General features: G+C 46.5%; 1 protein-coding gene across 1 annotated transcript; it reads left to right on the plus strand.

Moving 5' to 3' along the window:
* Positions 1 to 280: 280 nt before the first annotated feature.
* Positions 281 to 26,519, plus strand: LOC120374509 (apelin receptor-like). The gene is made up of 2 exons (XM_039494271.1): positions 281 to 299; positions 26,008 to 26,519. Exons 1-2 carry the CDS (start codon positions 281 to 283, stop codon positions 26,517 to 26,519), a joined length of 531 nt encoding a protein of 176 aa, XP_039350205.1.
* Positions 26,520 to 27,054: the final 535 nt, after the last annotated feature.

A 27,054-nucleotide genomic window follows, 5' to 3' on the forward strand; every position in this document is an offset into this window, starting at 1 on the left:
CTTACAAAAAGGAATTGAGAGAGTCATTTTCAGTAGGTTACACAAATGACCTAACAGATAGATGGGGCTCCCATGCATTTTCAGAGGCATTAGCAGCATCGTTTTCTAGATGAAGAAATTCAGCTGCTCCAATAACTTGCTTATTAAATCATCCTTATTGTTGTATCCTCCACCACAAATGACCATAGGCCAGGACTATAAATCCAGAGGGAAGATCACCAGCCACAGAGTAGTCACATTTGGCCCGGCTGAAGTAGTCATATTTGGCCTGCACACCCGCATGACGAAATCTCACTATGGTAGGTACAATTTATTCCATAGAAGGAGGAAGATATTGATGAAAGTCTGAGAGAAGTAAGAGACAGAGGAGGTATTTATTTTGGATGATATTAGCAAATAGAACAAGTAGCAGGGCATTTTGCCACAATGATGTTACCGAGCCAGCTGATTCAGTGCACAAATCTGTGGTTAAGCCTTCTTATTATATGACACTATCCCTTATGCTGTAACTTTGTCTATTACCATAGCTGATGCATTACCAATTCTGGGTGAAAACTGACTTACGGTACTGGGACCCAGTGCATACACATTTGCACCATTCGAGTCCAACACTGGCGCTGCCTGGGGAGGCCTTGGGTGAAGCAGCCATGCAGGGGTGTCTGTGCAACCTCAGTTGCTGTGCAAAGGCTGTCCCGTTAGCCCCACATTGGCTAGAACGAAGGTCAGCAATAGGGTGGGTCTGGAGCAGATCTGGGCAGGTAGCCTGGGATCCATGCTGTGTGGATCCCGTTGTTCCACATGCTCTATAGCTGGCATGCAGGGGGATGCTGCTGCCACCAGACCAGTCCGCAGGCAGGAACGGCAGTGGCAGCACTGCAGCTTTCCATCCTATCAACATATTGGGGAGGATGGATTCCACCTTCCCAGTCTAGCTGCACTTGATACACCTAGAACCTGACAGCTTGAGCTTTGAGGGTGACGCAGAGATAACAATACTCAACATAACCAGTAAAGGGTGCTGAGAATCGTTAGAGGCCGCTTCCACTCCCACAGAAGCCAATGGCAAAACTCCCCTTGACGTCAATGGAGGCAGGATTAAGCTCTTGTGGAATTATTTATTTCAAGTAAACACCCTGTTTCTTTACGGCTGGTCATTGAGATTGTTCAATGTAAACTATGGTTCTCCAGTGTAAGAATCCTATTCCTAGGATGAGAGGTGCTCTACAAATGATGAACCAGATATTGAAATAAATCAATAATAAAGCAAGATACAACTTCACTTAACAAGCAAACCAGGCTAATTTTAAACCCAGTCAGATACAATGCAATATAAAAAGGGACAAGGTTACTTGTGTTATATTAATATCCAGTTCCATCAGCCATTGGAAATATTGGTCAGTGCTGCTGTGTAGCCCTCCATGCCATTTATAGGGCAGGTGTGGGCAATGGGATTGACACAGTAGCTGGGGGGTGGGGGAGAGTTTAAATCCTGATTACACCTAAGAAAGTTGGCAGGGACACTATGGAATGCTTCATCCTAATCAAAAAATTTTTTTTAAATGTGGTCACCATTCATATCGAGGTTACATTTATAAGAATAGTTTATAAAGGGTTAACTCATGATTACTAGATGTTTAAGCATGTTACAGATATTTGCATGTGTTATTGATCGTTATAAGCAGTGAGCAACATACTCTGACCTACTGGAGTCTAGAATCACCTGTAATAACTGAGTAGCCATTTATTAATCATGTAATAACTCTTTAAAATTACATTGATCAAAATTTATAAAATGTGACCAAAAATCCTTTAATTCCTGTAAGAAAAAAGGAGATAAGGAATGCTAGTTGTGAGTGAGATGATCAGAATTTGCGTGCGCACACCCCCCCACACACACCAGCTTTAAGAACGGGTAGGCAATGCATTGCCTTCAACAAAAGGAATGAGTTCAGATATGGCCTGGGACATAAGTAACAATGAGTTCATTTTCCTCGTAAGGTCCTTGATACTGATTGATGATTTTTTAAAAATAGAATTGTTTCTCTTTAACTGCTCTGGTCTTGTGTTGTACATATATTGCTTTGAGCACTATTTAACTTTAAAGATTTGCACTAAGGGCTTGATCCTCTGCGCACTGAATTCAGTGGCAAAGTTCCCATTGATTTTAATAATGCAGGATCAGGACCTAAAATCTGGCCCTGATTTTCAGAGGTGCTAAGTCCTCAGCTCCTCCAGCTGAATTCAACAGGCATTGCTGATGCTCAGTACCTCTGAAAATCAGGTCTCTTATAAGAGCCCACGTATCCACAGTACATTCCCAACAACTCTTCCCAAGGTTTCATATCTGAAGCTTTAAAAAACCAAACAAACAAACAAAAAAAACCCCCGCCCACAAATCACGATACTCATCTCAGTGAGAGCATGAAACTACAGTAACTAATCACTTGCTTCCTTCCCCATCCCTGCCTCCCCATTTTGACACTGATCTCATTAAATTGTCCGTTTGCTGCTTTGATTTTTTGGTAGCCTTGTCTCAGGTCCTTGATTTTCACGCGGTGCTGCGTTGCATCCCGGCTGTATCCTCTGAGTGCCATGGCTTTGGAGATCTTCTCGTAGGTCTTTGCATTCTGTGTTTTGGAGCGCAGCTCCGAAAGCACAGACTCATCGCCCCACACAGCGATCAGATCCAAGACTTCCCAGTCAGTCCATGCTGGGGCCCTCTTTCTACTCTGAGATTGCATGGACTCCTCTGCTGGAGAGCTCTGCATCGCTGCCAGTGCTGCTGAGCTCGCCACGACGTCCACACAGGAAATGAGATTCAAACTGGCCAGACAGGAAAAGGAATTCAAATTTTCCCGGTGCTTTTCCTGTATGGCTGATCAGAACATCTGAGCTCGGACTGCTGTCCAGAGCGTCAACAGAGTGGTGCAGTGTGGGATAGCTCCCGGAGCTACTAAGTTCGATTTGCATCCACACCTAACCTAATTCGACATAGCCATGTCGAATTTAGCACTACTCCCCTCGTCAGGGTGGAGTACCGAATTCGAACTAAAGAGCCCTCTAGGTCGAATTAAATGGCTTCCTGGTGTGGACGGGTGCGCGGTTAATTTAAATTAACGCTGCTAAATTCGAATTAAAGTCCTAGTGTAGACCAGGCCTAAGAACCTGACTGAGGCTCTTTGGTAAAGTGGTTAATTCATTGCAACCTGCAGCCAGTTTCCAGCATGGTTAAAAGGAAATATAATGAAAGGTTGTGACGTTACACCCCATATTCGTCATAGAAATATGGTTATGATATGAATATGGCAACACTAAGATATACTTTACGCAAGATGGCTCATGTATCATATCATTGGAAAGGTTATGATTTACTGAATGTGATTATCCAATTTGTATGCCTGTATCATTTCTGTATCGAAAGTTAGGAATATGGACTATGTAACAATTACAGCTGTGTGTGTATTTGGGAGACACCCACCAGACAATCGGCCATCACAGCCTTGATGGGCCATTAGGAAGAAACAATAAGACTGTGAAGATACTACTCTCTCTCCTTCCTGAGAGGCAGGACATAGCTCTGACACTACCAGGTCAACTGGTCCTGTCACCTGCTACAAAAATCACCTTGGACACTGCTGGTGCTTTTCCACTGTAGGGGAATGGGGATCAAATAAAGGATTCCCACCTTGGGTAAATCCTTTTTAAGGGCTGGGAAGGGGGTTGATCTGGACTCTCCTCCTATGCCTACCCAAGAAGGAGTACTGCTGAAAGAACCTGAAGGGACAAAGGAACTAACCTGAAGGGAAAGGCAGGAGTGAGTCCAGACTGAGACAGGGGTTCAGTCGGTAAGAAGAAATAACTGGAACACTCAGCTACAGAAACTCTGCATCCTGCCTAATTCAACATTTAGGGGTGAGAAATTACATTTTGTAACCTGTTTCTTTAGCGAATCAAGCATAGTGTGTTTTGTTTTATTTGTTTAGTAATCTGCTTTGTTCTGTTTGCTATTTCTTATAATCACTTAAAATCTGCCTTTTATAGTTAATAAATTTGGTTTTTTTATTAATAAACCCAGTTTGTGCAATTTCTAACTGGGGGGTGGGACAAGAAGTTATGCATCTCTCTCTTCCCATTGAGGGAGAGGGCAAATTTTTCTGAGCTTGCGCTGTGCAGATCTTTCTATACAGCGCAAGACAGTACTATTTTGGGTTTATTCCCCAAAAAGGGTGTGCACATGAGTGCTGGGGGAGTCCTCTCACACAGAGCTGACTTCAGTCTGTGTCTGCAGCTGGGTGTGGCCCTACCTGTGTGTTTGCACTGCAAGAGGCGGGAGAGCCTAATTCAGCAAAACAGGGAGAGGGAATCCAGGCTGGTGGAGCAGGAGTGGTTCAGTGAAACCCCAGTACATCAAGTGGCATCCCAGAAGGGGGGGTCCCGTTACAACGGTTCCCAGAGGTAAGACACCTGGGATTTGGTGAGGGGCTTTGGACTCATGGGATTGGGTGAGGCCTTGTGGCCTTCGTGAGCTGAGGTCAGACCTTGTATCCGTCAGAAGCCAAGGCCATCACCCTGCTACACTCTGTCCCCCCATGTGAGGACTGAGAGAGCTGTGTCCTGGCATGTAGGCTGAGCAGAGGCTACCCTATTACGGGTTATATGGCAGGAGCCCTGTCACCCCTGCACTGGAACCAATTAAATGCCTGGTATAGGGGGGTATGGGGGATAGGTGGGTAGCGCTCCTCCCATGTTAACATTTAATAAAAGCTGCAGCCTGCCACTTAATTCCATGCATGTCTCCTCATTCCACCGCTGTGCCCACAGCAACCAGAGTTTGTGCCAGTACCCCAGTTAATTGTGCTGGTGCAAGTCCTGGTTTACACCACCATAACGTGTACAACAGAGGTTTGCACCAGTTTAGTTACATCTGTGTATCTACATTGGTGCCCATAGGACTCCATTTTGGTCCTAAAATAGTCTAAAGCTATGCAGCATCTTTCATATAATCTAAGGCACTTTCCCAACCATCTGCTGGGTTAGTGATGGTGTCATAAACCACCAAATTAGACTCCATTTAAGTTTTAATGTTAAAAAGTGTGTGGGCTTATCTGCACTGAGGATTTTTGCACCAATGCAAAACTAGATGTTGCACTGACTTGCACTGGTACTGTGCAACTAAGAGTTTGCATTAGTGCAGCTATAGTTGTGCAAACATCTGTAACGCAGACAGACTGTGACAACAGTACTGGAACAGCAGTGAACAAGATGACAATGTACGTGTTTGCTGTTTCTCAGAGAGTAACAAACTGTTGCCAATTCTCGCAATAGTATTATAACTCTCAGGACATTTTGTTGTTTTTCTTAAAGCCTCAGCTCCTGGAGTCAAGTGTTTATGTGAGAATTTCAATTTTTTTGTTAAAGGAGGAAGTTTGTAGTCTCCATGGTTGCATAGAAAAGATAGAAGACCTGGACCTGAAAGGCTTCCACACCAGAAAGCAAATAAAAAGAACCCAAACTTCAATTTTTTAAAACAAACAATTTTTTGGCACCTGGCTCAAACCCCAGACTTGGAAAGTCATGAAATATTCTAACAGATCCACAGGTGATCTAGGCAGATTACAGATTGATTCATGACACAAGCTACCCCCAAGGCAATGCATTTCAAGAAATAAGGAGTTCTAACTAGCAACAGCCCTTTCATGTCCATTAAATGTCCAGAGCCTCCTAGTCCAGATGGAGTGCTCTCTTCAGCAAAACCTATCTAAATTGGGAATGAACTAGTGTCAGTCAAAAACAACCACCTGTTTTTCACGGGAAACTTTGGAGAGAAAAAGAGTTTCCTTGTGAAAGACAACTGACTGTTTAAGAATGAAAATCTGAGACATTTTGGTAGAGACAAACTTTTGTTTTTGAAAACTGAAACAACAGGAGCATGGTGGAAGAAGCTGGCTATATGAAAACATAACCTGCCTCCCCCAAATCTCCCTGGCCACTGCCATGAATACCAATTTCCAGTTAGATATTCCATGAAGAAGGACATCACAAAGCGGTATTTCTGCACACTTTACAGCCCGTTGATGCTGCCTGAGTGTAACTTCAAATCAGGCCCTGTAGGGTGATGCTTAGGCCTGCCCTCCCCCTTTGTACTCCCGGACGTATTTTACTGTCCCAGTCACAATACTTCTGGAAGCAGCTGTCAACACATAGGTCCCCTCTCCATTGTACTGTGGGCAGTGGCTCAATGCCAGCCATTACCACCCCTTCAGCACGGGATACAAAGTTGGTACAAACGTCTCACTTATTGGTCAAATCCACTTCTTCCTCCAACCATGAATCTTTTGTGGAAGGCCAGAGCTCTCTAGTAGGCACAGTGACTATGTTTAAGGCAGTCCCAGACACATTTATTCTGGTGTTTACTGAATGGTCACTGAATTAAGGCTCACGTGGAAAACTCAAGGAAAGGAAAGTGGAGAGAATAGGATAAACGCAGCTTGATTTCCATGTGATCCAAGGTCTTCACCCAGCCCATTCCTGTACTCAGTATGTGCATGCAAGCAACCATGTTGTGTGTTTGAGTCAGCCAGAATGACCCTTGAACAGAGAAGGGCTGTGTATAAGACTCATCACCCCAGAGCACCCCCTTGTGGCATAGTGTGCCATTGCAGCCACTCTGCCTCAGCTTCGCCACCCTGCTCTTCAGTCTACTCCAGCCATGGATATGATGTGACTCACTGGCCAAGCCACTTTACAGAGTTCAGTCCCTTCCAGGATAACCGAGTCCTTTAGACAAAGGACAACGAAAGCACAAAGCAAAGGAATCTTCAGTGCAGCTGGGCTCAGCATCCAGACACCTTCATCAGAACATAGGAATGGCCATACTGGGTCAGACCGAAGTCCATCTAGCCCAGTATCCTGTCCTCTGACAGTGGCCAATGTCAGGTGCTCCACAGGGAATGAACAGACAGGTAATCATCAGGTGACCCATTCCCTGTCACCCATTCCAAGCTTCTGGCAAACAGAGGCTAGGGACACCATCCCTGCCCATCCTGGCTAATTGCCATTGACGGACCTATCCTCCATGAATTTATCTAGTTCTTTTTTGAACCCTGTTATAGCCTTGGCCTTCACAACATCCTCTGGCAAGGAGTTCCACAGATTGACTGTGCGTTGTGTGAAAAAAAAATTCATTTGTTTTAAACCTGCTGCCTATTAATTTCATTTGCGACCCCGTAGTTCTTGTGTTATGAGAAGGAGTAAATAACACTTCCTTATTTACTTTCTCCACACCAGTCATGATTTTAAAGACTATCATATTCCCCCTTAGTCGTCTCTTTTCCAAGCTGAAAAGTCCCAGTCATATTAGATACAATTAACTTAGGTTTGAACAGAGACTGGGAATGGTTGGGCCATTACACTAATTGAATCTATTTCCCCATGTTAAGTATCCTCACACCTTCTATGGGTCATCTCCGATTATCACTTCAAAAGTTTTTTTACTCCTGCTGATGATAGCTCATCTCAATTGATTGGCCTCTTACAGTTGGTATGGCTACTCCCACCTTTTCATGTTCTATGTTTGTATAAATATCTTCTTGCCGTATATTCCAGTCTATGCATCCAATGAAGTGGGCTGTAGCCCACAAAAGCTTATGCTCAAATAAATTTGTTAGTCTCTAAGGTGCCACACGTACTCTTGTTCTAGTCATATTAATCTCTCCTCGTACAGAAGTTGTTCCATACCCCTAGTCATTTTTGTTGCCCTTTTGTGAACCTTTTCCAATGCCAATATATCTTTTTTGTGATGGGGTGACCACATCTGCACGTAGTATTCAAGATGTGGGTGTACCATGGATTTATATAGAGGCAATGTGATATTTTCTGTCTGATTATCTATCCCTTTCTTAATGATTCCCAACATTCTGTTCACTTTTGACTCCTGTTGCACATTGAGTGGATGTTTTCAGAGATCTAGCCAACTTCCAGAGAACGTCCTTATCAGTGGATTCCAGCTGCACTTGCCTGTTTCAACCCCCCACCAACAGCTACCTGGGCTTTGGTCAACCTCACAATCCAGTGCAGGCCCATTCTGCTACAAAGGGCTCTGGCCAGCAGAGTACTCAGGCAGTTCCTGGCCCTGAACCAGCCTTATTGCCCACCCACCCTTGCTGGAGCAATTGTCTGCTCTCCTCCCTAGTCAGCCTCACTGCTTGGCTTTCCTCCTCTTAAGGCCAAACCCACATGCAGAGGTAGAAGGCTGGGGCTAACTGAACAGGGCTGACTGGCCCTTAGAGAGGCAGGCCAGGCCAGCCCATTATTACAGGCTGCCTGTTCTGTCTCAGTTAGTATTGGAGGGATTGTCAACACTATGAGTGAGAATGGATCTCACCCTCACCGCAAAAAGCATCAGAGCCAACCCTGGGCATTGTACTTCTCCCTAATGTCCAGCTCCGGTCAGCCTTACACATGCCATTACAGCTACCTAGATGACAATGAGTTCTCTGTGTTATGGCGATTGGCTCTACAGATGGCAGCCTGCAACTTTATCTACTTCCCCGATGTCAAGGAATTCCTCACGTCAAATGGCCAGACAGAACAGCTGTGAAGCTTTTGCCTATTGCTGCTCTGTATCAGCTCTTATCCACTGTTGGGTGTTGGTGTCATTTTTGAAGCCTGATGGGATTAGAACCGGTTTTAGCCATTTTTTTGGCTGGACTCTAATATGACAATGAGTGTGCGTGCATGTCTGGAGGGAGGGAGGGAGGTGGAAAAACTGGGCTCCTGTGAGCTTCAAAGTGCTGATTCAGGAGACCACAAGCTTAACAAAAGGGGGGGGGGGAAGTTAGTGTTATCAAAGGCTGGCTGGCTTGCAGCAGCAACGAATCCAGGGGAGGATGAGCTGTCTGAGCGTTGACTTTATAAGGAGATGTCGGAAGGGTTCAGTCTGGAATGCTGTGCTGCTTTTCAGTACTGCTAGGATATAATTATTACCAGATTTGTTTTTGTGGGATTCACATTCCAAACTCTTTCCCCCGCCCCATCCCCCACTAAGGAAGCTGCCCCTCGACTCCTGCCATGTGCTGCAAACCCCACTGGGGATGCACATTTCCATGGGTAATAGTGTGGGAGAAATAATGTAACTGACCTAGTGAGATCACTGTCATCTTCCGGAAACCAACCCCCTGCAGAACCGCGTTTCCATTGCTGCATGCCAGGGGCTTTCACGCTGGCTCCTGGAGGAGCTTCCTTCTCCTCGGACACTGTGCCAAAGTAGTGTGCATCCTGCATTCCAGACAGGGGCCACGGTGCAGATAACTACCCACCCACGAGGAGCAATAAACCTCTCTCCCTGGACTGGTGTAGACACACACAGAATAGGAGGGAATCTCGCTTCAGTTCTGACGTTTGAGCGGATGGGCAAACAGGCAGACTGCTTACATGAGGTGGCAAAAATGCAGGTAGTATAAATACTGCAGTCCTGCCCTCAAGTGTGAATGAGCTGAGCTGAGCGCATGATCTGAAGGGCAATAACTGCTCCCCACAGGGTTGCTGTCTGGCCAGGGAATGCTCCCCTCCCACTCCTGATGTGTCCCTGATATACCCTTTTGCCAGGGCGCAGCATAATGGTTATGCTGTTTGCCATCCAGGGACCCCACGTGTGCATGCGGGGAATCCCCAGCTATGGCAGTTTTAAAGGAGTGGCACAAATGACTGGGGCTGAGGACCTGGCTTGTAACCCCATTGGTCTCCTCCAGATAAAGCCTGTGATGTTTCCAGGTCATTTCCATCCTTTGTGATTAAATTGTTAAGCTCTGTGGATGTTGTTTCCAAGAAGTGCCTTTGGTCGGAATCCTAGAACGACTATCTCCTCCTTCCCCGCCCCACTCCCCAGCTTTTCCAACATGTTCACCGTGTGAAAAAATGAAGGGGTAGGGATGGGGGCGTAGGATTGTCTGTGGTAGCTGCATTGGGCAATACGGAAGAGGGTCCCGGCTCTATGCCAAGTCAGCTTATGTAACCGTCTCTAAAGCAGGGCTTGAGATATTGCTTGAAAAGGACTGGATAGAATTTCACACAATATGAAGCACATGTACAGCAAATAAAGCTGCTTATGCCATTTTTTTTTCCTATGGGAACTCTCCAAGTGTTCCAAAAGAATGAAAAAGTTTCTTCCACACTCTCCCCCCACTTCATATGACTCCAGTTTGAAGTGGATCATCCCTCTGCCTCTGATTTTTAAGAGGCACAGAGGGCTCAGGATAGAGGAACAATTACAACCCTGGAACCTCTCTACTTGCTCTGCAAGTTCCCACAGAGAGGGCTACCAGCCAGACCTGCTCTGAGTGGAACCTTCCTAGGGATAAGAGGGCTGTTCAGTCTCCAGCCAAAAACGGGCTGGTTTCATGAGAGCTGTTCGTTGTGTTCTGGTAGCATGCAGCGTTTTCAGGCCAAGATCAGTGCTATTGTGCAAGACACTGGGTGTACTGGAGCTGGTTGGGAAAGCTTTATTGTCTGTGAGAAATTTTAAAATCCTCAAAATTTCATTTTTATAGGAAATGGCCAAGCTTGATAACCCTTTTCTTTCAGTGTTTGAGAAGCCCAAAAAGCTGGGTTTGGGTTTTCCCCGAAACATTTGTGCTTCTTTGCTACAACCTCCCCTCCCCCAATGTACATTCATGAGGAAATTCCAATTTGTAAGTTTCCATTTTGCTAAAAAGCCATTTTTCATCAAAAAGGGTTTTGCTTAAACATTTTTTGGCCCGCTCTACTGGGTGCACATATAACAAAGAGCATCTCCATTCCACAGAGCACCAGAGACGATGGGTGGATACAACTTGCAGATGGGGGAAGGCAGAGGGAACCACCAGGTAACAGTGAGACTACTTAGATTAGTGTAATGAACAGAGGTCTCCCATCCAGTAGAAGCTGATCTGTGACCAAGAATTCATTTCATATAAGCCACTGAACAGCTATTCAGTGGTAATGACCTACCTGAGCATGCGGTGAAAGGGTCACTCTCTCAACCCCTCTTCCATGTGCATCAACAAAGGTACAAATGACTCTTATGGATGCCAATTTCCTCCCACCCCCCTCAGCTGAAGGTGGGATGGGCCCTCTCGTTGTACAAAGCGGGGGGGGGGGGGAGAGATGTGGATCCTACAGAGCATGCATCCCCATATCCGTGTCTGAAGAACATGATCATATGCCTTCCACTGCGTAGTTCCCTAGCACAAAGCCAAATCACGGAGCTGGGCTCAAAATAGACAATTTCCCCTTTAGTACAAGAACCAATTGCCAGCTATATTTTTCCTTTTTTTAAAGTAAAGACCAAGCTCCATCCACACGGCTCATGTAACGGGTGGTCATTATATTTTTTTGTAGAACCTCATGCTGTTATTGCAAGTCATCACAGCGGTGTCATACAAAGTACTTGCACATTTCATTTACTTGGTGGTGTTTTTAGAATCCAAGTGTAACCAACTAGCATAGGTTAATTTGAACTGGCAGGTGGGGGGCTAGAGTTTAAGAAGATTCTTCTATGTCTCAGACTTGTAGCACAAGAAAAAAGTCACAATGTGATGAAAAAAGAAATCAGAAGTTTGCACCAGGGGGAATCTGGCCCAAACTGGTGAAGCTTAATTGTGGATCTGTGACTGTTTATACCTGCTGAGGATCTAAAACTACGTTTTTACCCATGAAGCTGCAGCATGGGTTTTACAACCAGTCTGTGCATTAGAGTCCAGGACAATCTGTAGTCTCCAATGATCTTCACCCATCTGTGAAACAGTCCTACAGACACGGTGCTCAGGAAGGGGCCGTGGTGTCAGGGAACCAGTTGCTGCAGGGTCACTCTCCTAGCCACACACTGGGAACAGCTGATTTTGGCAGAGGCTACCTGATTGGTGGAGCTAAGCTTCCACTTAACCCAGCAGCAGCCAGAGCTCACAGGCTGCTCAATGCTGTCCATGACGCAGCTGGGCCTGATCCTCCTTCCTGCTCCAGCTCCTGCCTTTCTCCATCCTTGACATCCCTGGCTCTAAGCCCCAGCTCCACTCCTGACCACATGTCTGGCTTTCAACTTCCAGTCTGACCCTTGGCTAGGCTCTCAATGACATCCCCAGGTGTCATGGGGTCCTGATTCTTGACTATGGCTTGGCTCCATTCTAACCTCCAAGCCTGCTCATCCCCATGGCTCTGACCACTAGTCCTGACTGCCCCTGCCCTGGTCATGATCCTGACAAGGTTTTCAGAAGCAGATGGTGATTTCAGGTGACTGAGACATCTAAAAAGGTGCCTGATTTTTAGGAAGTGCCAAGCACCCACCCTCTTAAAAACAAGCCAAAACCACCCACCCACAACAGGCCCTTTCTAATGAAGTCCAAAGTTGCTCCTCTGCCCCCCTTCAAAAAAAATCACTAATCATGTTTGAAAACCTAGGCCAGGACTTTTACCGTCTATCAGCTTCCAGAACCCACTGGGGAAAGCAGCAATAAGTTAAACTCCTCTTTCAAAGACGGGTCCAAACTTTTGGGAAGTCTGAATCCGAATCTAGATCCCAGCTTTGCAGCTCGGTCCCTTCTTTACTCGATAAAAAGGCAGATTCGGCCCGAGAGAAGCTGCATGTGAGCTAGTGGGCCAATTCGGGGTCTCGCGAAACACCTAGGGAATTCAGTTCGCAGTTCTGTTCAGGTCTCTGCAGGCCTGATTCTCCTCTCACATTACAGCGGAGCGACTCCCAATTTATGCTAGTAGCAGTGAGAAGAAAAGCTGCAATTTCCAAACTAATTACATTAATTGTCATAGGGATTGGGAGTCCAGATTCTTTTGGCCACTTGCCAAACACCTCAGCCAGAAGCTCTAGAACTTACTTTGTCTGTCTGTAAAATGAGGGAGGATATCTGCCTCACAGGAGTGTTGCGAGGATGGCTTGTGGCTCACCCTGGGGAGTTGCTAGATGGGGACAACGCCCAAGGGATTTTCCTTGCTGGTACTACTGTGCTCTGTCCTCTCACGCCTTTTGTCGTGAGCTCCCAGAAGCTGCCTGCCCCAGTAGAATGCCTCTGGGAGAACACGCCTGCCCCTCTACCCCCACAATACAGACTTAGCCACGATCTTGGGGCACTTGTATGATGCTTTGAGCACATGACATGCGATATAACCGTTCTGAATCCCCCGTCTCCTTACAAAGGAGATAAGATACCGCAAAAGTATTTTAAAAGTCATTTGCAACTACTGCTGGGGCAGCACTAGCCCCTAATGCATGTGTGCAGGTAGGGTGACCAGATGTCCCGATATTATAGGGACAGTCCCGATTGTTGAGTCTTTTTCTTATATAGGCTCCTATTACCCCCCACACCCTGTTCCGATTTTTCATATTTGCTGTCTGGTCACCCTATGTGCAGGGCATGATGCACAGCTATGCGACTGGCAATGAGAAACCTTGGAGGAGAGTGGAGAATGGAAAGGAAGGACTCCTGTATGCATACTCCTGTCAGGAAGGTTGTTTAGACTTTCTCCTTTAAAGACAAAGGGATGCAGCCAGGCCGGTGCCTGTTTCTCCTTCAGCTGCTGCACTGGGTTGTAGCTCTGATGTTGTAGTCAGGTTTTTTTATGTAGAAACTCTGCCCTTTGCTCATGAGCCCATCCTGCCAAAGTCATTCCAAGAGCAGGGTAGTAAGGAGCTAGCAGGTTCCCTGCCTCTGAACAGATCTTAAAGCCACCCCTTCTTAGCATGGGACAAGGCTTTATTTTAATATTTTATTGCATCCATTTATTTAGTCAGTGACAAGCACCTACCCAGAGCTCACAGTGCTGGTACAATCATTGTAAACAAAAGAAAAATGTATCGGATCAGAAAGACACCCAAGTAAACTTCTCCCTTCGCTTCTGTGCCAGAGCTCCAGTCAGCCATACTCCCCTGGGTAAATCTTGGAAAAGCTGCGGAGGTTCACCTTGCAAGTCCCCATCCCGGGGTTCACAGCGCCGCCTGCTGCAATCCTGGGGATTAGCTTTGCCAGCCTGTGTTCTCCCTCCGGTGGTATCTTCCCCCATCTCGTCTCACTCTCCTGCCCCGCTCACTCTCAGAGTTGCAGCTTCCTCTTCGTGGCTTGGCCCTGTGGCCAGGCCCCTAAAGTCCTCCCCTTCCGGGAAATTCAATGTCCTTCCAGACCCTGTTGACTGGCTGGCGTCTCCAATGCCCTGTGCCACTCCCCAGTGGCTGGGGAAGCCAGGCCCGTCCTCTACGCTGGGTTCCAAACCAGGCACCCTATAACATGCACCCCAGGCCTAAAGCTCCTTGCTGCAGTTTCCCTGGGCTTCTCTACCTTACTGGCTTCTCCCTGCTCTGGGTTTGCCAGCCTCCAACTCCCTCCACTCAGGGAGGGACTGTAGCCCACTTCCCTGCAGCTTTTCCCTGCCCTTGCAACAGCCAGCTCCCAGGCTGTCTACTGGCCCTGCCTCCTTTCTGCACAGCTGAGCCTACTCTCAATTAGTAGCCTGCTCCCCAGCTACTCCTCCAGGTGCCGCCTGTGGAGTTAATTGGCTTGCCTGGCTGCCTAAACCCCTTTCAGGCCTGTGTGGGGTGCTCATCCCATCAAACTCACTAGATCCAGCCCCACCATCCCTCTTCCTCTGTACTCCACCTTTTATCTCACTAGGGATCGGACCCTGAATAACTTCTTATTGACTGCAGTGGTTAGTAGCAAAACTAGGCTTCTTACCATACTAAGCACTAGGAAAGTATCCCTAATGTGTTCATAGAGTCCAAGCCATAGAGTCCACTCTGATCATCTAGTCGGCCCTCCTGTAGAACATGGGCCAAAGAACTGCCCCCAAATGATTCCTAGAGCAGATCTGTTAGAGAAAAACATTCACACTTGATAAAAGTTGCCCGTGATGGAGAATCCACCACAACCTTTGATAAGTTGCTCCAAGTGCTTTCTTGAACAGGAAGGCTGGGCTCAGTACTTATGGCCTGATTCAGCTCCCACTGAAGTCAGCAGGAAGACTGCAAATATGTTCATTTGCACAGATATCCAGTGCAGGTTAGGGGTTATCGGGTAGTTGCACCCCTACAAATTCCCAGTGTAGACATGCTGTGCCTCTGCAACATGTGGTCTGTGCTTGTTAGAGCTCGTCAAACGCAGGGCCGGCTCCAGGGTTTTTGCCACCCCAAGCAGCAGGAAAAAGAAAATAAAGCCGCGATTGCGATCTGCAGCAGCTCCACGGCGCCGCTTTCTTCTTCGGTGGCAATTCAGCGGCTGGTCCTTCCCTCCAAGAGGGACCGAGGGACCCGCCGCCGAATTGCCACCGAAGAGCCCGACGTGCCGCCCCTTCCTCTTGGCCGTCCAAAGCACCGGCTTGCTGGGCTGGTGCCTGGAGCCGGCCCTGGTCAAACGTTTCTCATGGAAGAGTTGTTGCCAAGTGCCATTTTGAGGGAACTGAAATGTTCCATGGGAACATGTTAATTCCAGACTTTTGACATAAATCAGGCAGGAATGCTGGCTGACCTGCCAGCTCATGCACCTGTCTCTCCAGGCTCCTCCGCAGCCCATCGAGCAGGGGCTTCTGGGTTTCCAGGCTGCTCAATCTGGAGACTTTCAAAAGGTTCCTATTTGGTTGTTCCAAAATGGATTTTTTTTTAAAAAAAATGCCCCTCCTGCAAAACATTTCACACATCCAGCTTTGTGTTCCAATTCAGAACCAAAAAAAGGTCTCAGAAATGCAAAGTTTTCCATGGGATGGAAGTTCCAGCTCCAATATGAAGTTCCAGCTCCATCGCCACATGAGGTGTGCTCTCCAGGGCAGCTACAACCCCAGCGTAGGCAAGGCCGGACTCTCAAGAGCAGGCTTTAATGGGAGCTGAATCAGGCCCTGGGTGTGTGTAGGAGCTGGCTCTTGGAGTATAGGCTCAGCGAGGCAAAGAACTTGGTCTTTAATCTTCTTACCCAGCACTATACACACCTATGGGTCTCATTGTCTAGTACTGGATCATTTACAACTGGTTAATAAATAGTAATAGATGGTATATGCAGGTCACAAACTGAGAACTATGTGCTATAGATGGTGGTTAGCAGCCTACTGACCTGTTGGAAACTAAGAATTTATTAAAACATTGATCCGTTATCTATTAACAGTTTGCAAACTGCTTATAAATGGAACCTTAGTATAAAGTGTGGCCAATAAATGTTATAGAACAAGGGCACACACTGTGATTAAATTCCTTTCCATTCATGGACATGAGCTGTACTTCCTGTAAGTGTTTTTCACCTACAGAGCTGGGCCCAAAGCAAGAAGTCGGGCTACAGTTCCAAATCTGCATCTAGAAGCAAGCTTCCCCAAAGTTTATGTTGGGCTTGGAACCAGTGTTCTACATTGTGCCAATCCCTAGAGCTTCTGTTCAGACTGTTTCACAGAAGCTTGTGCATTCTTTGGATCAGTTCGTAGATGTTTCAGTCTAGTCTGAGGATGCGCCTGTTTGCACAGACATCCGATGAGACTTACTCACAAGTTACTCACCAACCACTCATTGATGGGTGATGAGTTCAAACCCCATTCTGAAATGTAACCCAATGAAACAGCTGTAATGTATCTTGAGTGAAAAAGCTGGGTTGGAGTCAAGATCTTGTACCCTGTGGTTTGCCTTAAAAAGCAACATCAGCTGGAAGGAATTTCCCTGAGCTGAAAGTTGCAAAAATTGTTATTACTACTGAATGCTCAGGACACTTTTTATTGCCAGAGTGAAAAACAAATTGTTCTTTCAGCGCTAGTACAAGAGGGAATCCTTCTTTGCTGTCATCTGTTGTGTCCATGGCTAGCCAGACCTCCAATTCAGCAAGCCATCCAGATCCAGGCTGTACATCAAGCAGTCAAGTTGTCCCATGGACTGATACATGAGACTACTCAAAGTTAAGCTTGTGCTTTAGCGTCTGGGTCAATTAGGGCCGAAATGAATAGAGTAGCCTGAGGCAGTCATTTAGAAATGCTACTCTGTATGAGTAAGTTGCTAAAATACTAGGAGACAATAGTAATATGATATACACCACCTAGTGGTCACTGTTTCTCATAAGAATAAATGGTGACAAGATACTAATGGGATCTTCTACTGTATGTACTGAGCCAAGTTTTCAAAAATGGCCTCCAACGCTGGACTTGCACTATTATACACGAACAAGCATGCATTTAAAAGCCTGATTTTGCAAGTTTAAATGGGAATTGCATGCACAGTTTGGGTAGATTTCCACCTCCCCCTTTTGCACACACAAAGCTTTTTGCCTAAATAAATATGATAGATGGACTACCACTGTGTCTGAAAACCCCACAACTTTTAAAGGTGTTGGGATTAGAACTGGAACTTTGCAACTGGTCCCTGAGCACTGAAATGGATTGGACATTAGGAAAAACTTTTTCACTAGTAGGGTGGTGAAGAACTGGAATGGGTTACCTAGGGAGGTAGTGGAATCTCCTTCCTTAGAGGTTTTTAAGGTCAGGCTTGACAAAGCCCTGGCTGGGATGATTTAGTTGGGTTTGGTCCTGCTTTGAGCAGGGGGTTGGACTAGATGACCTCCTGAGGTCCCTTCCAACCCTGAGATTCTATGGTTCTATGATTCTATGAACCAAACCCGCAGATCTGAACAGCCCCAGACACTGGAAGAAATCTCGGCCCAGATTCAGATCAAGCCCATGTCTACCAAACATTTACTCACCAAACTGTAAGCTCAAAACTGAGGCCTGGGTTGAGGCTCTTTGGAAACTTTGACCCACTAGGCTAAATTAATCCCTCTTCCATCCCTACTGTAACTCCACTGATGTCAAGAGAGATGGATTTAGTCTATTGTGCCTAGCAGATTGCTATTGTTCCTCCTCCCTTTCTTCCCCTCCACTCCCCCTCCCCAAGCTTTTCCTTCAATCCAAAAGTCCAACATACTTAAATTAAAAAGTGATCCAAAATACGGTATCCCTTCTAAAAGAGAATATTCTAAATATTCATTCACCCCTGCATGGATTCCATTTCCTGCTACAGGCAAGTGTGCTCTGAGTTTCTATCATTGAAGAAGTTATTGTAACTTTGGAGAGTTTTCTATGCCCAAGGTACATCTCTCAGGGGGAATTTGGAAAAGTTACTGTATAAATTTACAGTTAGTGCCTCAGATCCAATGTAATATGTATAGTGTCCCTCATCCTCCTATCCCTTACTATTTTGCTGCTAAAATATTAAAAGCTTTTTTTTCAGTGCTAAAGGGTATAACATGCACTTTGAAGGAAACTAAAGTAGATATGTAGTGTTTTCTGTGGCTGCTAGGGAACCTTGGAGAGGCACTAATTCAAAGGAGAACTCACTAATTTTCTTCTCAGAAGAAGCTCCTGGTAACATAATGAAACCAAAAGAAATATGATAGATATGCATTCACATGGTGCCAGATCTTGATTCCATAGAAACCAATGGCAAAACTCCCACTGACTGTAACGGGAATAGGATTTGAACCCAAGAGAAAAGAATTACTAGGTGCTTTCCATTCATACTACAATGATCATCATTACATTAGATCTAATAAAGATCCAAAAGTATCCTCCCATGGCCCACCCCTGTACAACAGCAGCGTAGCTCTTTTCATCTCTAGATCTCAGAGCCCTTTACAAAGAAGGTCAGTATCACTGTTCCCATTTTATAGTGGCACAGAGGTAAAGTGGCTTGCCCATGGCCATCCAGCAGGTCAGTGTCAGACCTGGGAATATTACAGGAATCCTTCTTCAGTGACCTATTGACTGTATCACTTAATCACTGTATCAACAACATAAATGGTCACTCAGAGCCTAGTTGAAGAGAAGCCTTAAAACATGACCTGTAGATGACCATGTTCTGACCAGTGTGCAAAGCCAGTGCTAGAGTTGGGGACCACTGAATGTGAACAGAAAGCTGAATTCCACCAGCGATCCCTCAACGCGGGCCTCAGCTACCACGATAGAACTCACAGGGCAGAGGCAGTTTCTTAAAAAGTAAGTCACGGATCTGGTAGAGTTTTAGCCACGAGCCCTAGCACGTTGAGCTGCGTCCAGACACAACACATGTGCTCTGCACTGGCTATCTGTTATGGGTGACTCGTTCCACTCAAAAGGCAGGAGGCTACATTCTTCCCCAGCTGATGCCTCCGGAAACTCATCAAGGGCAGTGCCACACAGAAGATATGTCTGCAATCCAACCTGCAGATGCGTAATCCAACCTGGAGCTGATTTTCAACTGGTGTCCTCAGATGCACCAGAAACAGTGGCAGGCACATCTGTAGGTGCTAATAATTGCCTGTGCAAGCGTTCTGGGTTTTTGCACATTTAAAATGATGTGCCTGAAAATAGAGAAGGGGACAAACAAACAGCCTTGTTAGAAAGTTGTCCTAGTGTTGCTGTCTGCGGAAGGAATCTGACCTGAAGCAGAAAATGTAGTACATCCATTAATTCCTGACATAGGGAGAACCAAAGTGAGATGATGTCCAGAGAAATGAACTTCCAGCCTTGATTGAACCTGGTACAGTGCACAGATACCATAAACATGCAGTGAAGCCTGCTGAGAAGTTTCCTTTTACGGTCATATTCTATGGTGAAGATTTTCAAAATGAGACATTGCCACTTAAATCCATGTTTAGGAGTCTAAAAACATGGCCCGATTTCAAAGGAGCTTGGTGCTTTTAAAAGTGTAGGCATTTTTTCTAGGTGCCTAAACATGGATTTAGGCTCCAAACTTTAAGCACCTATATTTTAATATTTTGACTTACAAATACAAAGAGGAGGGTGATAAAATGGAATGTGTCACCAGGAGTAATGTGATGAAATGAACAAATGTTATCTGAATACAAAGCAGAATCCTAACTGTGAGGTCTGCTAGACTATGGAACAGTCTCCCAAAGGAAGTGGCCCATGTCTGAGTCATAGTAAGGTGGTTTGGGCAAAGCCCTGGAAAATATTGCAATATGTTCCGGTCCACAGGAGATGATGACATGACCTAACAGGCCAGTTTATGTCTCCTGATGCCTCCACCAAACACCAAGGGACTTATGTGGTGAGGGGATTCTGGTATCCATAAGGGCTCATTTTGCTTCCAGAGATAAATAGATCCATGAGCAAGAAACTGCATGGGTTTTACTCACAGACATAGGCACCTACTCCATGGGTGCTCCAGGGCTGGAGCATCCATGGAAAAAAAATTGTGGGTGCTCAGCACCCACCAGTGGGCCCCGCCAATCATCTCCACTCCCTCTCCCCACAGCGCCTCCTGCCCACCACTGATCAGCTGTTCAGCAGCAGGCAGGAGGCACCGAGGGAAAGGGAGAGGAGCGGGGGGTGGGGGGGAACAGGGCAGGAAGAGGTGGAGTAAGGGCAGGGCCTTGGGGGAAAGGGGTGTAGTGAGGGCAGAGCCTGGGGTGGAACGGGGGTAGAGCACCCCCAGGGAAATCAGAAACTTGGTGCCTCTGCTCACACACATTCATATTTCACATACACACATGCACACACACCCACGCACACACTTCATAGACTGAATGACAATAGTAGGGGACACATAGAAGGCAACAGATTTACTATGTGAGGAGATGAGTGAAATCCTTGATACAATGCTTTATGAAACCTACAAAGCAGCATGGATCTGAGCACCCTCAGAAGGGTTGAAAGCTGACTAAACAACTGGAGGAGGAGGATTAACAATAAACTGCATTGTGCTGAAATGCAGAGCTGGCCAGTGAGGCAGTAAAGCAATCAGAACTGGTGGCTGGTTTTATTTAACATCCTCATCCTCATTAATTCTCTGGGGAAAAGGCGTAAACAGCACATCCAGATGCAAATGTGATCAAATTCCTTTGAAACATGCAGGAAACATCCATGTTGCATTGAGAGATTAGAAATGTGAGCAGGAAAGACTGAAATGAGATTCCACCTAGGAAAGCATCTGGGGGAAAAATAATCCAGAACACAGATATTCAGTGGAAAGGAGAAGCTCTGAAAGCAGGAATGAAGATGGACAGCAACAAATGAGAGGGTGTTTATAGAGTGACAGGCAGCAACAGTGGCACTGCTATATGGGTACCATGGCTCCCCTCAGTTAATGGCTATCTCATATGGCTTACAAGAACAACGCTTTAACTTCTAACCTTAACACCCTACTCTACTCTCTACTACATTGATGACACACTCATCACATCTGGACCACTCAAAATCATGGAAATGATTTCAATTTCGAGAAATCCAATTCCACATCCATCCCCATCAACCTCCCATCCCCTAGTCCATTCCACGTCCATTTCCTAGACCACTACTGTGCTAATAATATATGGTCCATAAAATACACTAACCCCACTACTAACCTTACTTACATGCTACTCTACTACACTCCACTCCATCCATCATCCCCACCACACACCACAAGCATCCTACAGCCAACGTATTCAGATACAGATGCTCACCTACAATCTCCAACAAGATACAAGATAACTAGATCTCATTCCTACTACTCTAAACCAAACTACCCACCCAAAACAGCTGAAAAAACAGATGAAGAGACCAGAAAGAGAAGCCACAGAAGACACCTAACAAACAGAACATAAAAGAAAAAAACAGAACACTACCTACAGCTATTAACAGCCCCCCCCAAAAAAAAAACATCAAAGATCATCAACCTATCCTTAATCCTGATCCTAGATGATCACAGATCTCAGGGGACACAGGCCAGTCCACCCTTATAGACAGCCTCAAACCAGAAGCACCACTACACGCAAAGCAACCGCCACAACATAATAACATAAACACTAACCCAGGAACCTATCCTATAAGCCCGCCCATGCCAGCTCTGTATCCACATCCATCATTCAATCAACATCACAGGACATAATCACATCAGACACACCATCAGGGGCACCTACACACACACCTGCACCATATATGCCGTGATGTATGCCATCTGCCCTCTGCCATGCACATTGGCCAACCAAACAAGACAAGTCTCTAATAAAAGAATAAATGGACACAAATCTGACATCAGGAATCATAAAACAAAAAAACAGTGGGGAGAACCTTCCTTTCTAACCACTCAGTGACAGACTTGTTGAAGGGCAATTGCAAAAAAAAAAAAAAAAAAAAAGACCAAAGAAGAGAGAGAACTGAACTTAATTAATAATACAACTAGAGATTTAATTAACTTTAAAAAAAAAAACTGGGAATGGGGGTCATTACACCAATTGAATCTATTTCCTATGTTGTAGTCTCTCCTCACACCTTCTATGGGCCATCTTATCACTTCTAAAAAAAGTTTTTTCTCCCTAACGATAGCTCATCTCAATTGATGATTAGCTGCCTGCTGGTATGCTGCATTCTCTCCTTTTTTTTTGTTCTCTGTATGTATATAATCTCCTCTGTGTGTTGTTCCATTCTATCATCAAAAGAAAAGAGAGCTTTAGCTCACAAGCTCATTAAATAAATAAATTTGTTAGTCTTTAAGGTGCCACAAGTACTCCTGTTTTTTTTGCGGATACAGACTAACACGGCTGCTACTCTGAAACAAGGCAGCAAAGAGAAGAACAGCTCAGATGATTTTGGGTAACATATATTCAAAGTATCACAGAGGCCAAGACAAAAACTTTTATACTGATGACACCACGCAGAGATAAGTACACATGGTTTTGGGCACCACCAAACCAAAGGGATATAGAAAAATGAGCACACACAGGGAAGAGTATTAGAATAATTAAGGGGATGGATGAATCGATTTATGAGGAAGAACTGAAAGAGCTAAATGGATAGAGCTTGTAAAAAATACTGAGAGGATATGTTAGTCATTTATTGTTATTATTACTGATAACACAGAAACTCCCACAAGGTGCAGCCAAGATCAGACCCCCCCTCCATTGCTCTAAGCACATTGCAAACGCCAACCCCAGGAGCTTAGTATTTAGGTTGGCAAGGCAGGCTGGTACTGAGATGAACAGCCTGAGGAGTGCAGACTGGGACAAGGAATGAGGGCTGGGGAAAAGAGAGGCGCAGAAGGGGTCACAAGGGGAGAATGGACACAAGAGTCTGTGCTCACTAGAGCATGCTGCCCTGCCATGGAATGGAACCCACAGAGCAGGGCCGGCTCCAGACCCCAGCGCGCCAAGCGCGTGCTTGGGGCGCTCTGCCTGTTGCCAGGAGGGCGGCAGGCGGCTCTGGTGGACCTCCCGCAGGCGTTCCTGCGGAGGGTCCGCTGGTCCCGCGGCTCCGGTGGACCTCCCGCAGGCGTGCCTGCGGGTGCTCCACCGGCGCCACGGGACCAGCGGACCCTCCGCAGGCACATCTGCAGGAGGTCCACCGGAGCCGCGGGACCGGCGACTGGCAGAGCGCCCCCCGCAGAGCACCCCCCTGCTTGGGGTGGCGAAATTGCTAGAGCCGCCCCTGTCATGGAGTCCCAAGTCTCACCATCCTCTGCCATCAGCCAATAGCTATGAAACTCACTGGCAAAGTGTTCCCTCCCTGCCTGGTGCTGGTCCACATAGAGGACGACAATCTACTATTGCTCTCAGTTACTCCATCAGCTCAAGTAGCAGAGGTCCGTTTGGTGGATCTGTTGGGTTGACATATAACAGGACAGCACACGGCTCCTGCTCAGACTCCAGTGATGTGGTGGCAACATGGCGTAGTTTGTTTACGTTCCCTCCACCAACACCTTTACAAGTCCCATGCAGCATATTGTTTGCAGTATCCCCTACACCAGCTGTTCTCAAACTGTGGGTCGCGATCCCGTTTTTTAATGGGGTCCCCAGGGCTGGCTTAGACTTGCTGGGGCCCGGAGCCAAAGCCCAATCCTGAGGGCTTCAGCCCTGAGGTTACAGGCTTCCTCCCCCCCCCCCCCCGCCTGGGGCGGCAGGGCTCGGGCAGGCTCAGGCTTCGGTTTCTAACTCTGAGGTTCGACTGTGCTAGTTTATTGCCTTGGCTTGGTTCTTTCTATTTCTTGTGTCTTGGTTTGCGTATTCTCAGGTAGTTGGTGTTTGTGAAGGGAGGATAGGGTGAGAAATTGTTTTTAATGGTTAACACCCCCACCCCCACCCCATGAAAAAGATCTGGGGGAAATTATGGGCAAACACACAAACAAATCTGACAGGAAAGATGGAAGGGACCCAAGAGTATTTCAAACTGGTCTCCAGTGCTAGGTACATCACTCAAGTTAGGGTTAGAGTTAGTCTGTGGGTCTGGTTAGACCAGAATACACACAGGCAGCAAGAGCAGAAGAATGGTAGTGGTTAGGGAATGAGTCTAGGCTAAAGTCCCTACCACGGGCTTTCTGTGTGATCTTGGACTAGTCCCTCTGGGTCTCAGTTCTTCATTAGTGAAACAGAAATAACAGAACTTCCCTACCATACAGGCATAAGCAGTATACAGTAAAGCTTAAAAGGTGCTCAGATAATTAGGGCTGTGTGCGTCTGAGGTGGAGAGCAGCTCTCTGATATATAAAACTGGATCTTTAGGGGGATTGCCTGCTTGCTTAGCTAGCAATTGAATTTTATACCACAGCTCTAATGAATTTACTCTTGATGGGCTTTTTAAATAAAAATACACCTCTACCCCTATATAACGCTATCCTTGGGAGCCAAAAAATCTTACTGCGTTATAGGTGAAACCGCGTTATAACGAACTTGCTTTGATCCGCCGGAGTGTGCAACTCCACCCCGCCCCCCCGGAGCACTGCTTTACCGCGTTATGTTCTAATTCCTATTATATTGGGTCGCGTTATAAAGGGGTAGAGGTGTAGTATTTCTGGCGGGGTGTAAATACACAAAAATACAGAGAGATAACAGACTCCTGACTTCTTTCTATCTTTTCTTCCCTCCGTGATTTCCCAGAGTTCATTGCTACAGCTATTGCATGCCAATATTTAACCAGGAGGAACTGGATAAAATTGGGTTTATGGATATTTATTCTAAATATCAGTAAAATTTCCCTGCAGTCTAGCAGCAGCGAGAATCATCTCCCAAGGGAAGTGATAGATCCAAACAGGACAAAGCACTGAAGCAGAAGGGTCTGATATAGAAAACTATCTGGCATTGTAAGAGGCAAATCCAGCGCCCTGGGGAGTCCCCCACTCAGAGCTGTGTGACTAACAGATTTTTTTCATTCTCTGGCAATTCTGAAAAATAATAATACTAAAAATGGTTTGGGGTTGAACCAAAACCCATTTTAAAAAAAATGTTCAGCAACTCAAATGCCAAAAAAGAAATGTTTTGAGTCAAACAAAAGATTTTGTCTTGCCTGGAACAAAACATTTCAATTCAGTGGGTTTTTTTATGTTTTTAATTTTTTTAAAATACATTCAAAGGACATTTCAAAAGAAAAATTGTTTCAAACTGAAAAATGCGTGTGTTTTTCCATCAACACGAATGATTTGGTGAAACTGACACAAATGTGCAAAACATTTTGGTGTTCTCAAAAATGCATTTTTTACCAAAAGTGTCATCCAAAAAATTTCACCCGGCTCTTCCCCCCATTTCCTTCTCCTCAATAGAAACAGGACCTAAACTGAACCTAGTTATAATTATCTTATAAAGGGCACAAGGGCACTGGCCAGGGCTGGCTCTAGGTTTTTTGTCGCCCCAAGCAAAACAATTTTTGGCTGTCCCCCCCCCGGTTTTTTTTGGCTTTTACACGTTTGCACTTTGCAATGTTTTGTTTTGTTTTGTTTTGGCTCCCCCGGTGTGGGATCTGGAGCGATTCCACTCGCCCCCCAACCCAAGCAAACAGGAGCCCCCCTTGTTCCCTTTCTGTCTCTCTTCAAGCTTCGCTCTGTGCTGGGAGGCAGTGGGTGGGGGTACTCTGGAAGGCGGGGAGGGGTGATGTGTCTGGGTCAAGGGCTGGGATTTTGGACTGGGGTGTGCCTGGGGTGGAGGGCAGGAACCTGACCTGGGACAACCTGGCTCTCAGTGGCCTGGGCTGGCAGAGCGGCAGCCAGGGGTGGGTCTCCGGGAGCACTGCAGGGGGCGGGGGCAGTGGCGGGAGCTCCCTTTATAGGAGGCGGCGGGGCGCAGTATGGGGACATAGAGGACGCGGCCGCGGACCCGCTGGACAGCGAGCCCTACTATTACTGTGGGGAGACGAACGAGAGTGGGACGGGTGCGCAGTGCGAGTGGCCGGCGGACTGGGAGGTGTCCTTCTCGCTGCTGCCTGTGCTCTACATGCTAGTCTTCGTGCTGGGGCTGTCAGGCAACGGGCTGGTGTTCTTCACCGTGTGGCGGGGCCCACGGGCCAAGCGCCGCTCCGCTGACACCTACATCGGCAACCTGGCGCTGGCCGACCTGGCCTTCGTGGTGACCCTGCTGTGGGCCACCTACATGGCGCTGCGCTTCCACTGGCCCTTCGGCTCAGCGCTGTGCAAACTCAGCAGCTACCTGGTGCTGCTCCACATATTCACCTCCGCCTTCTGCCTGGACTGCCTCAGCTTTGAGCGCTACCTGGCCATCGTGTGCTCGCTGCCGCGCTCCCGGCCCACGCGCCCCCGTGCACTCTTGCTGCCCGCACCCTAGCTGCTGGCCCTGCTGCTGCACGACATGCAGCCCGGCCCACAACCACAATGCCGCCCCTGGAAACGTGCCGCCCCAAGCACGTGCTTGCTTTGCTGGTGTCTAGAGCCGCTCCTGGCACTGGCTATGTCTGCAGGAGACCCCATCTACCATTAAGCCAGGCCTGGTGATGGGCAATTTGGCCTAACAGAGTCTGTCCTCCATCTACAATGTTTTGGAATTTATTGTGGGATAAATGGTTTGATACTTGGCAACCGAAGCGCTGACTTCAACATACTTACTAATCATCACTTCATTAACTCCCAGCATAACACGAAGAGCCATTCTCTTTATTAATGTCTGTTTGTTTGTTCAAATGGCCATGCACAACAGCTCCTTGCTGTTTGTGGAGGAGGAGGGAGTGACAGAAGGGGAATTAATTATTCCACTGTTCTATAATTTGATACATCTGATGATCAGGACCTTAACTAACATACAGTGTTACCTCAGGCTATTTAGATTTGTTCAATTGCTTTCTATCTTCCCAGGCAAATTGAAT

This window comes from Mauremys reevesii, linkage group 11 (genome assembly GCF_016161935.1).
Source record: "Mauremys reevesii isolate NIE-2019 linkage group 11, ASM1616193v1, whole genome shotgun sequence".
Classification (NCBI taxonomy): domain Eukaryota; kingdom Metazoa; phylum Chordata; order Testudines; family Geoemydidae; genus Mauremys; species Mauremys reevesii.